Source organism: Sinohyriopsis cumingii, chromosome 10 (genome assembly GCF_028554795.1).
Source record: "Sinohyriopsis cumingii isolate HCF-2022 chromosome 10, ASM2855479v2, whole genome shotgun sequence".
NCBI lineage: Eukaryota > Metazoa > Mollusca > Bivalvia > Unionida > Unionidae > Sinohyriopsis > Sinohyriopsis cumingii.
The window spans coordinates 38185831-38201487 of NC_142970.1; the positions used below are offsets into that span (position 1 = coordinate 38185831).

The 15657-nt window shown below is 34.8% G+C and overlaps 1 protein-coding gene across 1 annotated transcript in view; it reads left to right on the top strand.

Annotated features, from left to right (window-relative positions):
* Window positions 1–14334, top strand: part of LOC149789892 (histone-lysine N-methyltransferase PRDM9-like) — a 29593-nt gene extending 15259 nt beyond the window's left edge. Inside the window, exons 8-9 of the mRNA XM_089973142.1 lie at window positions 4162–4429; window positions 9619–14334. Coding sequence (XP_089829268.1) covers window positions 4162–4429; window positions 9619–10844 — 1494 coding nt within the window. The 3' untranslated portion in view covers window positions 10845–14334. The remainder of the gene's footprint in view (window positions 1–4161; window positions 4430–9618) is intronic.
* Window positions 14335–15657: the final 1323 nt, after the last annotated feature.

Sequence of the window (15657 nt, forward strand, 5' to 3'; positions counted from 1 at the left end):
ATTACAGTGTAAATGAAATATCCATTAATGTCTACCCATGATATATGGCAGGTAAAACTTAAGTTGTATTGCAGTGTAATTGAAATATCCATCAATGTCTACCCATGATGTATGGCAGGTAAAACTTGTGTTGTATTACAGTGTAATCGAAATATCCATCAATGTCCACCCATGATATATTTTAAGTTGTATTACAGTGTAAATGAAATATCCATCAATGTCTACCCATGATATATGGCAGAGCATAAAGAAGAATTATCCCAAGGTTACTGTGGTTAAATCAATGCTTGACATGCATACCTACAGATTAGGGCAGGTAGTATGCTGACATGCAGCTTTTGCCTCGTACAAAAGAGCCAGCTTTCAAGGTTAATTACATGTATTGATATCTAAATATTTGTAAGTGTGCAATTTATCTACTGATTATCTAATTGTGATTGATGCTATTCATTTGTATACATTGTAACAAGATAACCAGGTGGGATTTTCAGATTCACAACAGAACACTTTTGACGATATAAATACATTGTTTAAAATTGGATGACTTGAATGAGAAACTAATTATGAAATTGTGTGGATATATATTCCAAAATATTGGATTTGATTAACGTAAGAATGCACAGACTTAATGATGAAAAATACAAAATAGATTAATTTAGCAGATATGAAGACATGGAGTGAATGGTTCACAACGATTTGACAGTGAAATGATGGATATAGTTTACTCCGTAACGATGTAAAATTTTTACTCTTGTAGCAGAATGCATTCACTCCGGTAGCGAAATTATGGTGATAAAATAGAGGGACAGATATACGACTTATCTTTACAGTCCTGAAAGATACACTGGGTTTTACGAACCCCAAAATTAGCCCACAGCTAATAAATTACATATACGGACAACCACTCCGTGATCAGTACACTGTTTCAGCTTCACAGCTGCTAGACTCCAGACACTCTGAACACTTTGAAACCCACCGAACATTACACCCTCCAGACACTGAACATTAGACACTCCAGACATTCGACACTAGACAGCTGAAAATATATCCAATACTGTGTACTGTATATACATGGCATGGGCATAATAATGTAATGATGTTGTACACGGTAAGTTATATAGATTACATTTATTAGCACAATACTTACAAAATGACAGGTTCAAAAATAAACCTAATCCTGCTCGTTAAGAATCCTACTATGTTAAACAGTTCTTTAAAACAAATTGTAGCTTTATATTACTAATATAAATCCCTTGCTAAGTCGAAAAAGAGAATAGAAATGTGTGCATTATACTGCATAAACCAAAGCTACAAAGCAAACATACAAAAATAAACATGGTAATACAGTAGTTATAACTTATAGACAAGAAATTAATAAACTTATCTACCTCTACAGCTGAAGATGTACAAGTCCTTGAAGCAGACTGCACATTGACAAGACTATATTTTGTATTATAAAGAAATGTACATACGGTGAGGTATTTATATACAGGCAGTCTTTGCATTGTAGGCATTCGGTCCGTCCCATTTAGAGCACTTCGCACGTGTGGCATGGGATGAACCGAACTCAATATTTCGAAATACGACACAATATACATAAATCTCCCTCGGGTATCGTTGTACACAAAAACCAAAAACCAAGTACGTGTATTCAATAAATAAAAGAGTTTAATTCTGTGACATACATGATTTATAAAACCTTCTTTGCTTGATTTTTTATATTATATTAAATATCGGGACTTAATAACCAGGCATATAGTCTTACTTCATATGCTTTGCTTATGTGTACTTTACAAACTTTTCTGTTGAACATAATGTTTACTGTCACTGTATCTTTTGAATACCAGACTGTTAAATCTGTTTTCCAACTTTACAATAGCAGTTTATAATTGGTCACACTTTACTGAAAACTGGTCAAACTTGAGGGGAAAAATCAACTGCCTTAGTGAGAAATTCTCGTCATGGTTGGCAGGTCTACATTTCTCATATTTCTTACAACGAGGACAATATTTCTGTGTTAAGCAACTGTATTTATTCATGTGACAGGATATAATATTTGGTAGGAATGTATATTGTTCAGCTAATTCTTCATTAAAAGCATTTTAAAAAAGAATATAAAAATAACAGCTTTCTTAATTTGTGTACTTTTACACACTGTTAAGGATCACTGCCATCACCTATGTATGGGTTCGAGTCTCGGGTTTGGCTGATGTAGGTAGGCAAGAAAGCTTGCAGTAGCTTTTTGTGGATCGTTGCATCTTTCCGGGGTTTTCCCTGGTTCTTCCTCCACCAGTTATACTGGCCGCCATGTATAGCCTATCTTGTGCTTAAAAATAGCATTAAACCCTCTAACAACAACTGTGAATCTTTCAAGGACTTGTTAATTTTGTTGTATTACTGTGAAACATTCAAGAACATTTCTGACATTCAAATTTATTTGGGTTTACCTTGAATAAGTAAAATCATCTGTGGATATTAGAGCAGTTTTTCTTTTGCGGTGCCAGCACATAAATACGTTAGTACATTTCATTGAGAATACTTTTGGAGCATTTCCTGATTACTGTGAAATTGATATTACACTTGGGAAATTTTACGAATTCATATTATGCTATAAGTTATTTTTAAGTCTTTCACTTTATCTTACTTCATATTTTAGGGAAATAATTTATATTTTGGATTATAGAATGCTTTTTGGGATTTTGTGTTTTCTTGTTGCATAGTTTCCGGACCAAAGACATAACACCTTTTCAGTAAGGCAGTCAGTTTTTTTCTGTAAGTTAGATCTTTTTTTCAGTAAGGTGCAGCAAAGAATTATTTACTGCTATTGTCAAGTTGAAAAACATGCATTAAAAAGTTCAGCAGTGTTATTTGAAACATGCAATGAAGGCAAGCATGTGCAACTAAAATGTCTGTAAAGTACACATAAACATATTTTCTCCAGTAGTTTCACAAAGCACAGGTCCAAATTCAATGCAGCTCTGTGGTTCCTTGCTGTCTCAACTGGACATAATCCTTGGCTTTCTCCCCTCAATTTCATGTGTGTAGAGGCCCCTCTTGTCTTGATCATGTGGAACCTGTTGCAGGCCTGCTACTTATCCTGATTCACTTGGGATCCCAGATATTTGTTAAACACTCCAGAAATCTTTTTTTTTTTCATTCTTAAAATGCCCAAAAATATTCTAAATATTATGATTCATGGTGGCTGTGCAAAGGGAATAAAAGTACAGAAATTCTGCAAGGAATACACTTGAAATGTTCCGTGAAAATCTCCACATTTCCGTGTTCATCTTTTTTACTAATATTTAGTGTTATTTTAATTAACACTAAATATCAGCATAAAAGATGAAAATTGAAAAATGATAGATTTTTGGTGTAGCATACATCTTTTATGTTAAGCTGGCAAAGATGCCAAATTTTTTTATTTTTTTGGTTTTTTTTTTTTTTTTTGTAAATATATGGCTGCAAACACTGATTTTTTTTCTAAGTCTTGATTTATTTTGCCTTGGCATCTTGATATGTCGTTACACTCGAGGGGCAGGTCTGTTTTATTACAACGTATATAAAATTTCAGCATGCAACTTCTTGATTATGCAGATATTTTGCATTAAAAATGTGTGCAGTTAAAGTGTCTGTGGTACTCCTGTGAAGTTAATATGTTTTCCTGGCCAGTTAGACTGAGTCCAGTATGAAACCTGAATTCGAGTAACACATGGAAAGCCAGCATCCAGATTTTACTGCAACAGAATATATATTTTTACTTTTATGCCTCCCGTTAGTAATTTAAGTGTCATTTATGGTCAGATTGTAAGGGTGGCATGTCTGCATGCAAGTTTAAACAAAAATAATGATATTGTGGATGGCGATTTTTAGAAGATGTTAAAGAAGAATAGAAGCAGTAATTGCAATGATACCATGGTCAAGAAATGACAATTTTTTGTCTGGTACAGAAAATAAATAAATATATTGGAAAAAATGAGATTACATATTTTTTTTAATTGTCTTTCTTTTTGCTCATATAAATTTTATATCCAGATTTGCTTCTCTGATTTGTTCATAATTTCAGACCCATTGAAATCAGTAGACATGGTGTCACACCTGTTTGAAAAAGTTGTCATGGTGGAACCACTACAAATATCTTTGACTATTTTTTTCTTCTTTCAGATCTACAAAGATGGGGTGGCAAGTCACTTCATAGATGCCAGAGACCCTGCCCAGTCTAACTGGATGAGATATATAAATTGTGCAAGGACAGAGGCTGAGCAAAACCTGACAGCTTACCAGTACTATGGTCACATTTACTACAGAGCCTTTAAAACCATAGAACCTGGCAAAGAGCTGCTGGTGTGGTATGGCAATGAGTATGGACGGGATCTTGGAATTGTCAGAGACACAAAATCATTCTTAAAGCCAAAATATGTCAGTGGAGAAGGTAATTATTCATTTGCTCATGTCTGAATTTACAAAGAGTCGTAAATGTATCATTTCAGTAATAATATCAGTGTGTTGTTATTGCATCTCAATGAAGCAACAAAGAAAATTGTTCATGTTGTTTCTCTTATTTTGCATGGAGATTTGACAGCCAGTACAGAATGGTACTTGTATTGAACAGAAAATATTGAATTGAAGCCCAACAGAAAATAGAACTTCTGTAACAGTAATACAATACCTGATACTCTTGTATTTGCTTTTCTGGGACTCTAAAACTCACATCCAAAGTACATACTTGCTTTCTCCCATTAGGAGTGGAAGGATCTAGAACTGAAAAGAATAATATCTGCATCAGAGTCCATGTGAAGAATACTACTCGCTTTCTGTGGATGATGTATATTTCAAGATGTACATTGCTGATTAAAAATTGCCTTTGTACTTGGAGTAGCATTTCTTTGCACTAGAGCTGTGCTGATGTTTTCCTTCTCTTTTTTTTTTTGTGCGCTTGCTTCTGCAGTGATAAAACAACTTTGAAGAAAAAATATTTATAAGAATAAATACTTCTTGGAAACTTTGGAAAGTCTTTAAAAACACCTTGAAAAGTTGCTGAGAATTAATATGCGCCTATTTGAATCGTAAAATTACTGGGTTGGTAGACTTTTAAACTTAAAATTTAATATATGAATTATTATATTAATTGTAGTTCTAATTGTTGAACGGAAGAGCTGACAACTATTATTCGAAGTGATCATTACAAAATGTAGAGAAAAAAAACAGGAATGGTCCCCTGAACAGACAATTGTGTCAGTGTTGGTCTTTTCATATCTTTAACAAATTATGTGATATTAGTTTTAAAGAAATTGAGACCAAAAAATGATATTAAATTGATTGTTCAGGTTCTAGAAGCAGTGTTTCTTATTTGTTACATAGTATTGTGTTTAGTTAAAACTATATTCATGGCTTGTACAACCTTGTTACATTCTTGAATTTGAGGGATTATTTTGAAAATTCACTGAACTTTGCAAATATTGCTTTGTCATTTAAAACTCCCTTAATTTGTCAGAAGGCATATAAAACATTAAAATCAAATACAATATAACCCAGAATGTTTGCTGTTTCTGTTTGTTCCAAAACTGTTCAACAAATAAGCAAATAGAATGGGATACATTTCTGTGGGGCAGTGACACGTTATCAAGTTACATCTTGGCTATAGGATTGAAGTAATTAGACATTTATTTATTATATTGTTCTTATGTTGATCACACATTTATGCAGTGGTTAACACATTAACCCCTGAGCCAAACAGCTAGGCAGCCCCTGCAACATACTTGCAGAAATCACCTAGAGCAGTGTTTAGCCCTTCCAGTGCCTGTATCCCTGAGACTAACTGACAGCACTTGGCTTGCAGATGGGGGGGGGGGGGGGCTACTTGCAATAATTTTGTTATTATTTTATTAGTATTCATTTAATTAAGCTGAAATTTGGCACAGCAGTTCTCAATAAAATTACACACATAATGGTATACATTTCATGCTACATGCAGAAATAAAACTCGTACATAGAGGTGAAAACGAATGATGTATTTGCCAATTTGCTTCTCTTGCCATAAACAATCCATTATGAATTCACACAGAATTATTAATACTATCAACACATGAAATAATTATATTTTATGTACACTGATAATCCACTTGTCATCTCTCTTGTAAACTTAATATCCTGTGAATACTGTGTACAGACAGACATATTTTCCTTGCTCTTTACTTACTTTCCTTCCTTAGAATTCTCACTTAAAATTTAAAAACTAATTAAACATTTAACAAACCTTGAGTTATGCACACTCGTGCTACTAAAATGTATTTTCTAAATATGTATTTAACGATTCTTCAAAAGATCTACATGATATGGTTTAAAACGATCCACACACAAATGAACATTACATTGAATACACATGTTCAAAACTTCATGGTGTTGCTTCTGTTTACTGCATTGTCGACATCTTCCCTTCTTTTCACCATTCTTATAATAGTGGCCTCTTGTGTTTGTAGCTAGTGCTGCTGTATCAGTCTCCAGTAAGTAATTTTGCCAGATTCATATTAAAATCAACTAATCTATGTGCTTTTATCCATCTGTGCTTGCTCCGCTGGCATGATGTTCTGATTCCCTCATTAGTATGAATCCATTGGTGACTGCAATATCAAACAAAAACAAAAACGGGTACAACCACCAATTTTTGGCTGCTCTGTATGTACTGTACTGTGTTCTCAGCTGGTCTGCCGTGTCTACTCACTTCTTGTTACTGTTGTACTCTGGCACGATAGATGGTGCTCCAGACTTGTCCATTTTTGGATTTGTGCTGTACTGTCCTCTCTATGGCTGCTGGATCTTCTGCTGTTGATAGAGTGTAGATGTGCTTCTTGTCCATCCAAATACAGGCTGTTACTTTCTCTCGCTGTACTGTTTTAAATTCCCCTTGAACCTTAATGTCTCATTTATTTAGATGCTGAATAGGATATTCTCTTCTGTTAGATCTTATCGTTCTGCGTGCATACGTAGCTTTCTGTAGAAGCGTCTTGAATAAATCTGGACTTGTGAAATAATTGTCTACATTTACTATGTGGTTTCTTTCCCAAATCTTTTCTGTTAGGTCCATAACGACACGTGTTGCTAATCCAGCTTCTCTGGTACCTGCGTCCTTACCTGTATAGGTTTGAAATTCATTGGTGTAGCCATTCGCTGGGTCAGCCCTCATCCAGACCTTGATTTCATACTTCGTCGGCCTGGTTGGTAGATACTGGCAAAAAGATAACCTACCTCGAAATTGTATCATGGCTTCATCTACACTTACATTTTGATGAGGATTGTAGTTTTCTAAGCATCTGTTTTGAATGGCATCACACTGGCCACACATGATGTAGCTTGTGATCTGGTTGAAGCCTGGGAGGATTTCGACAACTATCATTTATATGAAAATATTATCTCTCTTCATTATTCTTCTAATACTTAGGTTTCTAAATAGGGCATCTGTTGACCAGTACATGGCTGTCTCAGGGAGCTGAAGAATACTCATACAAACTCTCATCCCCATCCATGCTTTAATTTCTCTCTTTGTAACATCTCTCCAGTTTGGGTCTTCTTTCTCCTCCTGCTTTCGTCTTGCATAGAGATTGGTCTCATCTAAAATCAGCTGAAATAAAAATCCTGGAAAAAAAGCTCAAAACAATTAAATTCATATGCATCAGGGTCTAAATCCGTTGTTGGTCCTGTGTATTGCCTCTTGTCAATGTGTGTTCTATCGTTTACGATCCACCAATCAGCTCTTCTTTCATTTTCTTCTTCATCCTCTTCAACATTCACCACCACTGTTATCTCCAATAGCTATTTCAATGTCACTATCAATCTCGGCTGATGAAAATCCAGAAAATTCTGTCAGAATCAGTCGAGTCAAAGTCTGCTTCTAGAGGCTGATTCTCGTAAATTTGCATCATTTTAACATCTAAATATGTTCACTAAATCAACTGATATCGAAGTAATTTTTTTTCTTCTTCTTTCTCTTTGTTCAGCAGAGTTTGCTCTATGTAAGCTAAAATCATATTGGTTAAGTTGCCTCCATAATTAGGAAATGGGGTTTAAATCAACTAATGGTTGCGCCGATTTAACTCGTCGTGCAGGATACAGGCCTAGACAAATACTGCCTCACAAACTCGGTGCTCGGGATACAAGCTAGGTAAACTCAGCCACGTTATCGAGGCACATAGGAGATCAGGGAGGTAAAGTAAGTTGAGTATTCTTGTCGCGGGGGGGTTAATGTGTTAAAGAATTTATTACATATGGAAAAAGTTTTATGTCAGAGAAATGTCCTTGAAGACTTTTAGAAATTCTTATAAAACTCCCTGAAAAACGTGGGGGCATTGGTGCCCATAGAATTTTGGCAGAGGGAAAACATGTTGTAGAGGTACGGGGGGGGGGCCTTCCATTATGCTTGTCAGTAAGAGGCATAGCTGCCATGTGTCCCGTTTTTTTTTTTTTCCATATTTTGGACCTGAATACAGGTGTATGTTTTTTGGGCAAATAAATACGTTTTCCATTTTTTAAAAATATTTGACAAATTTCCTGCCATTTTCAGTTTAGAACGAGTACTTGGTTCCATTCTGATAGAAATGTATCGCATTTACATAGGAATACAGTTCTACAATATGATTGGTTCATTTGAAATCAAGGCTACAATGCCCGTTTTTATCTGCCATATTGGATTTCGCAAACAGTTACCGCTGTCACTATATCTCATTTTCGTAATACTCAACTTCTAATCATGTTGAATAGGAAAGCAGAATATTCAGAATTTTCTGCAGGAAATAACAAAAAAACAACTAGAAGGACAATTGTGCCGTCTTGTTTAAATTTGTGAAACCATCTAGTAAAGGAGAAAACTACATTTTGCAAGATGCGTAACGTGATTTCACTATTGGGCGCCTATGAAATAAAGAGCACGAAAAAGCTAATAAACATCAGCTTGCTGCTTCATCATACACAACTCAGCCTGAACTCACGACATATATAAATACCAGAGAGAGCCTTGATGTAATTTGATCGAAATTCGGTTTATTAAATTTCTTTTGGAAATTAACCTTCCTCTTTCAGTTACTAGTGTTGCTGGCGATTTATTTCGCACAAGTTTTCCAGACAGTAAAATTGCAAAGGATTACTCATGCTAGAACAAAAAGAGTTCAATAAGAAAATCACACAGAATTGAGATCATCAGTGAAGGTTGATAAATTCAAATTGATAATGACTGGAAAAAGATAAGGTGTGGAAAAGGCTACTATAAAAAGTCTGAGTGTTGCACTCTTGCACCTTCTGAATGGGCATCCGAATGGAATATGGTACAACATATGCATATTTGACATTAAATAATTAAGTAAAGCACTGTCCTACTTTACTGATGGTTGTATATGTTGTAAATAGTTACATATGCATTAAAATTTTAAAAATCATTATTGTTCCTGAAAATCAGTATTTTTGTCACAAGAAGTCAGGATTTTTTTATTCGGGGGTTGGCAGCTGTGAGGAGGGATACATTTTCACAATTCAAATCATACTGGCTTTCCTTATTTTTTGTTCACAACTGGAAGATTATGTCAGTCTCATATTTGCCTATTAATAGTTTACAAAATCACTTTTATATTTCAGAAGTGTACTGCTGTCCTTGGTGCAGAAGTTCATTCAGCATGGATGTATTCCTAGCATTTCATGTCAAGAAGATGCATGGATGTAAACTAAAGTATGAAGAAATCAGAATGATTGAAATCCTTTTTGCTGCTGTTGAAAACCATTTAGGAGTGAAATTGAGGGGACAGCATGCAGATAATAATAGGAAGAAAGATCACTTGAAAATTCGCCATGGAGGAAATGCGTTTAATCAGTGTGCTTCTGGAGTTCTTTTTCATCAGACCTTAAAGAAAAATTTGAATGAGAAATTTGAACAGGATAAAGTTTCAAATTTAGTGAGATGTGATGATATAAATAATGATGCAAATTTAAACATGACAGATGTTAAACACCAACTGAGTGCAGAAGAACCTTACAATTGTGATGTCTGTGGTTATTCTTGTTCACGTGCTGGTGATCTGAAGAAACACATGAGAACACACACTGGAGAGAAACCTTACAAATGTGATGTCTGTGGTTATTCATGTTCACAAGCTGTAAATCTGAAGATACACATGAGAACACACACTGGGGAGAAACCTTACAAATGTGATGTCTGTGGTTATTCTTGTTCACATGCTGTAAGTCTGAAGATACACATGAGAACACACACTGGAGAGAAACCTTACAAATGTGATGTCTGTGGTTATTCATGTTCACAAGCTGTAAATCTGAAGATACACATGAGAACACACACTGGGGAGAAACCTTACAAATGTGATGTCTGTGGTTATTCTTGTTCACAAGCTGTAAATCTGAAGATACACATGAGAACACACACTGGAGAGAAACCTTACAAATGTGATGTCTGTGGTTATTCTTGTTCACAAGCTGTAAGTCTGAAGACACACATGAGAACACACACTGGAGAGAAACCTTACAAATGTGATGTCTGTGGTTATTCTTGTTCACGTGCTTTTCTACTGAAGACACACATGAGAACACACACTGGAGAGAAACCTTACAAATGTGATGTCTGTGGTTATTCTTGTTCACAAGCTGTAAGTCTGAAGACACACATAAGAACACACACTGGAGAGAAACCTTACAAATGTGATGTCTGTGGTTATTCTTGTTCAGACGCTGTAAATCTGAAGAGACACATGAGAACACACAGTGGAGAGAAACCTTACAAATATGATGTCTGTGGTTATTCAACTTCACAAGCTGGTCATCTGAAGACACACATGAGAAAACACAGTGAATAAAAACCCTGTTTGCACTTTGGATATTCATCTACCTAGGATGGTAATCCTAAAAAACACGGAACACTAAGAGTGCTGGGAAATTCTTCATAAATGTAAAGGCTGATTATTCATTGTTTTAAAGCAGGAGACCTGAATAATAACAACAGGCTATTCAGTGCTGTTATTCATAATACACAAGAACACATTGGAGTAATCAGAAACCTTAAAGTTATGATATTTGTGAATCAGGAACAAGACTATTCCAATTTTGTTGTTCTTTCCCGAATCGGAAACAGTCATCACAGATTTTTTTACATTCTTCATGGAGGCAATTGGGCATCGGGCAGGAACTGATGACCAAATGCATAAAAAGTTCTTTGTAAAAGTAAACAAGTTTTGGCAGAAAAGCAATGTACTACACCTTTTTCAGGTTAAGGATGTGAATTATGTTAAAGAATAGAATGTTATGTGAGGAATTAATTTTATGGAGTAAAAACTCTGAAACTAAATATAGTCTGCCAGGTGAGTTTATGAACATCTAATTAATTTACATTGTTTATTTTATTTTGTTTCATTTTTAAGTTATATATTTTTTTTTTTTGCCAAGTGGGATTAAATTAGGTACCCATACCCACTTTAGCCCCAGATTTTCCCAGGGTATTTTAAGGGAGGGGGGAAAAGGACAATGGGCTCTGCCCTTAGGGGCTACTATGCTCGATTTTTTTAAAGGTTTGGACTTGCATTTTTTTTTCATAATTTTTTTTTTAAGGCTGCACTGGCAATGAAGAAAAATATAAAAAAAGATTTGCTACTGGTGAAAAAAATGACCAGTAAGAGGAACAAAAGGGATGACCCAAGAGCTGTTTAAATGACTTGAATAATCCTTGATCATTTTTTTTTAAAAACATGAATCTAGACTGACCAAAATGAGATGCACTGTCCTCCAGCAGGCTCCTGCTGCATGAGGAGCCCCCTTTCAATTTTCAGATTTGTTTAAAATCATTACAGTCTCATGTCTGATTCATGTCATTACAGTCTCGTGTCTGATTCATGTTTACAAGCTTTATGTCTAGAAAAACAACTGAGGACACAGTTGAGACCAAGATCGATAAAACATACAAAAATTGAGGGTTAAAAATAAACCTTGGTGTCAATACTGGTGGTCAAAAAAAAAATGTGGGGGTCAAAAATGTACTGACAGAATTTTATATGACTTGTACTTTTTCAGCTTGAAAAAGGATATTGCAACTTTGACAACATTCTCTCTTTCTCTCTCTCTCTCTCAACATAACAAATAAACCAACATGCACAATTAACAAACAGATGCATTGTCCATTCAAAGAATAATTGTATTAGTTTATTTTTCTTTCAAAGTCTTACTTCTAACAGTCACCTTATAATCAATATAAAGCAATATTATATTACAAACAAGCCAATACAAAAAGCCAAATAGTTCTTTTTAGCCAAATGGGAGTTAATTTACTGTCTTTCATAAAATGTGTACTATCATTGGTTTCATTGTACTTCGTCCTAGAACACATTTATCCAGATATCAAGGAGGATAATGATTCATTCTCTTTCTAATAAGTTACACTTGACCTTTAAGATCTTTCTTTTATTGCAGCAGAGTTAAAAACCAACAAAATCTGCAATTACCTGCTGACTTTGTAATCCAAATAATTCATTTGTCTCTGCAAGTTATTGATTTCTTTGTTGTGAAAGAATGTCTCGGGTTATAATGTGTTCTCCAGATATCTTGTGGCGAACGAGGGCAGATTTAAAAAAAAATTCTAAAACCCTATCGCAAAACAATTATTTACTTTTGCAGTCTTCGCAGTCACACAATCAGAAGTCACACCTGCAATCCTAATGGAAGTTCCATATTCCAGTCAAGGGAATTATTTTCTCCATTTCTCATTAAAGTTAGATCCACAGATACTCTTTTGTATTCTGCTTCTTTCACTTTCTTTGCTAATGATTTTTAGTGCACGACGTTTTAATCTGGAGTTCACTTTCTTGTGCAACAAGCATTGAGGTAAACATCAAGATGACAGCTTGCTGAGCTCGATGGAAATTGCGTGAGATCTTCCGAGATTAAGGGAAGCTACTCCGTTATAACATTACCTATGCTAGTCTGGTTCATTGTTTCGTATGTTCCTGTGTTGCACTCTGCTATAGAGGAGTGCAAGACATGGAGAAAACAAAGCAGGAACCATTCAATGCCTCTGCTCAAGGTATATATGATGCCATCCATCGTCCAATGCAATGGGTATTAAATAAATCCTGATCACATTATGAAAATCCTTTGCGTCAAAAAAACGCACTGCAACAAAATGTATGCGTCAATTTTCTCCAGCGTGCGTCTCCGCCACACAAATGTGCGTAAAGGGAAACACTGTATTCACTTTAAAATGTTTATTTAAAGAAACTTTGAAAATTATACAAAGTTGAGATGAAGAGGGTTAAACCTTAAATGTGAAGTCGTTGATGATAATTCAGTTTCATAAGAGTGTGCTGTAGATGTACCTGAGAAAAAGAGTGCAGAGAAACTGTGATACATCTGTGGTTTTTCATGTCCACATGCAAGCTGTTAATATGAAGACAAATCAGATCAGAACACTTTGCAGCAGGTATAAACCACACATATCTGCTGTCACTAATTATTCACGTGGGGAAGCTGGTAATATGAAGGCACATCAGAACACATTCTTCATGTGTGGATCAGTGAATTTAACTTTCTGTGAAAATTTTTATTGAGATATTGTATGCTACACCAACTTGATTCAGATTGTAGGACTATCTCTCAAGAAGTTGCATTGTGCAGCTTTTATAGAGTGTATTTTAAGGTTAAACGTTTTTGAAAGTGTCTTTACATATTTTTACAATATAAAGGTGTACTTTATGCCTCAATAGTTACATTTTTTTAATTAGATGTATGAAAATGATTATGTTTGGCTGTTTATGGGGAGGTGCTTGATATCCATGGTGATTCTTAATACAGCTTTTGATGGCAACATCTGGTCTGTTGCATCAAGAGAATCCTGTGACATCATGTTTAATATCTTTTATAGCCCTACATCTTTTGTCTGGTGAATAACTAGTAGTCCACTGCCTTTCCATCCAACATCCATCATCACAAATAGTTCTGTAATTTGTATGGATTGCCATAAAACTTCCTAAATATTATTGTCATTGCTTTAAGATGTACATCTTGACAATTACTTTGTTCCAGCAATATTTTGTTTCAGTTACTGCTCCCCTCCCCCATATGTTTCTGGTCTTGTTCACCAAAAAACGAAAATGCAGCGGTGGGTGGGCAAAAAAAAATTGTAGATACATTTTTACTGTTAACTTTGTTTACACTTGTATACATAGAAATAAACGTCATCATACGAATTGCATATAGCGTTAAATAAACTGTTTTGCAATCATTTTAAATTTGATTTCAGGTATTCATGTATTAATAAATTGCAATTATTTGTATATATAATAAACTCTTTATAACATTTAAGGCTGTTTTTTTCTTCTCAGTATACTATCCAAATTGTTTGAAACTTTGAATTGTTAGTACTGCTTGCATTTTATTATTACCAAAATCACTAGCATGATCAATTAAAATTGCAAGTTCAGCACAGCCAGTCTAGATTTAAGAATCCATCACAAGAATCAATGCAGGAAAAGGAAATCTGACCCAAGGTTGGGGTCAAACAGTACACCTGTGCTGCATATCAATACACAATCTATGATACGATACATTATTGATACATGTATTAACTTGATGGTGATCTTTACATCTTTTGAAGATCTGTTTGTGGTAGTTGCATGCATATACAGGTGCCCTCTGCTGTATGTGACTTAGTGGTTGTATTTCCAGTATGCAGATTATAGACAAACATGGCAACTGTTCATAACCCATTCTCATCCATATAACAAGATAACAAAAATATTTTCAAAAGAAATACATCTTTGGGCTGTTCCATTTAAACATACATGGTACCCAGGGAAGGCAGTGTTTTAACAAATATATGCTAGAGTACATTGATTTCACTGAATTAGTATTAAAATGATAAGAAAATTCTAAATTGCATCTATGGGTCAGTACTTTACTTCAAAAGTGCTTTCCCTCGGTCCCATGTATGTTTTAATGGAACAACTCTTAGTTGTCCGTGGTTTTAATTCGACATTTTAGGCCTATTTAAGGCCGCTCTATTTGATCAGATGCAGAATTCTTCATAGCACCAGAGATAGGTATTTTGATCAAATAAATATCTTCATTATTTTCATTCCTATTTGTTAAGTTTATCTTAACCCTGATAAGAAAATATAGTTATGCAGCATATGATCCCGCAATGCAAAACTGCAAAAAGAAATGAAAATTGCTTTCAACTTTTAAGTTGAATGTATTTTAATTTGGCTTGATATTCCACCATTTCTACATGTGCTGACCAGGTGATTGACCGACTTGCTTTTTATTTTTGCCCATCCATCATGTATATCAGACTTACATTTTACACCGTTTTCAGGCTCAAAATCACCAACTGGTATCTCCATTAATGCTTTCCTAACTCCAATAATATAATCTGATATACCTCATAACTTTAAAAGTTATTGTCATCATAACTGTCGTCAGCCAGCATATGTCATACAGAATCGTCAGATGATGAAACATGCTAGGAATCAGAATTTAAGGTTTTCTGGGTAGCCTGTGTTTTAAACACACATTTGTAAAACTTTCTTGCTGCAAGGTTAAAATTACGATATAAGGCTTGTTCCATGACAAAATGTGCCAATCAAATTTAGCTTAACATCCATTCATGTCATGTGACTAGTAATG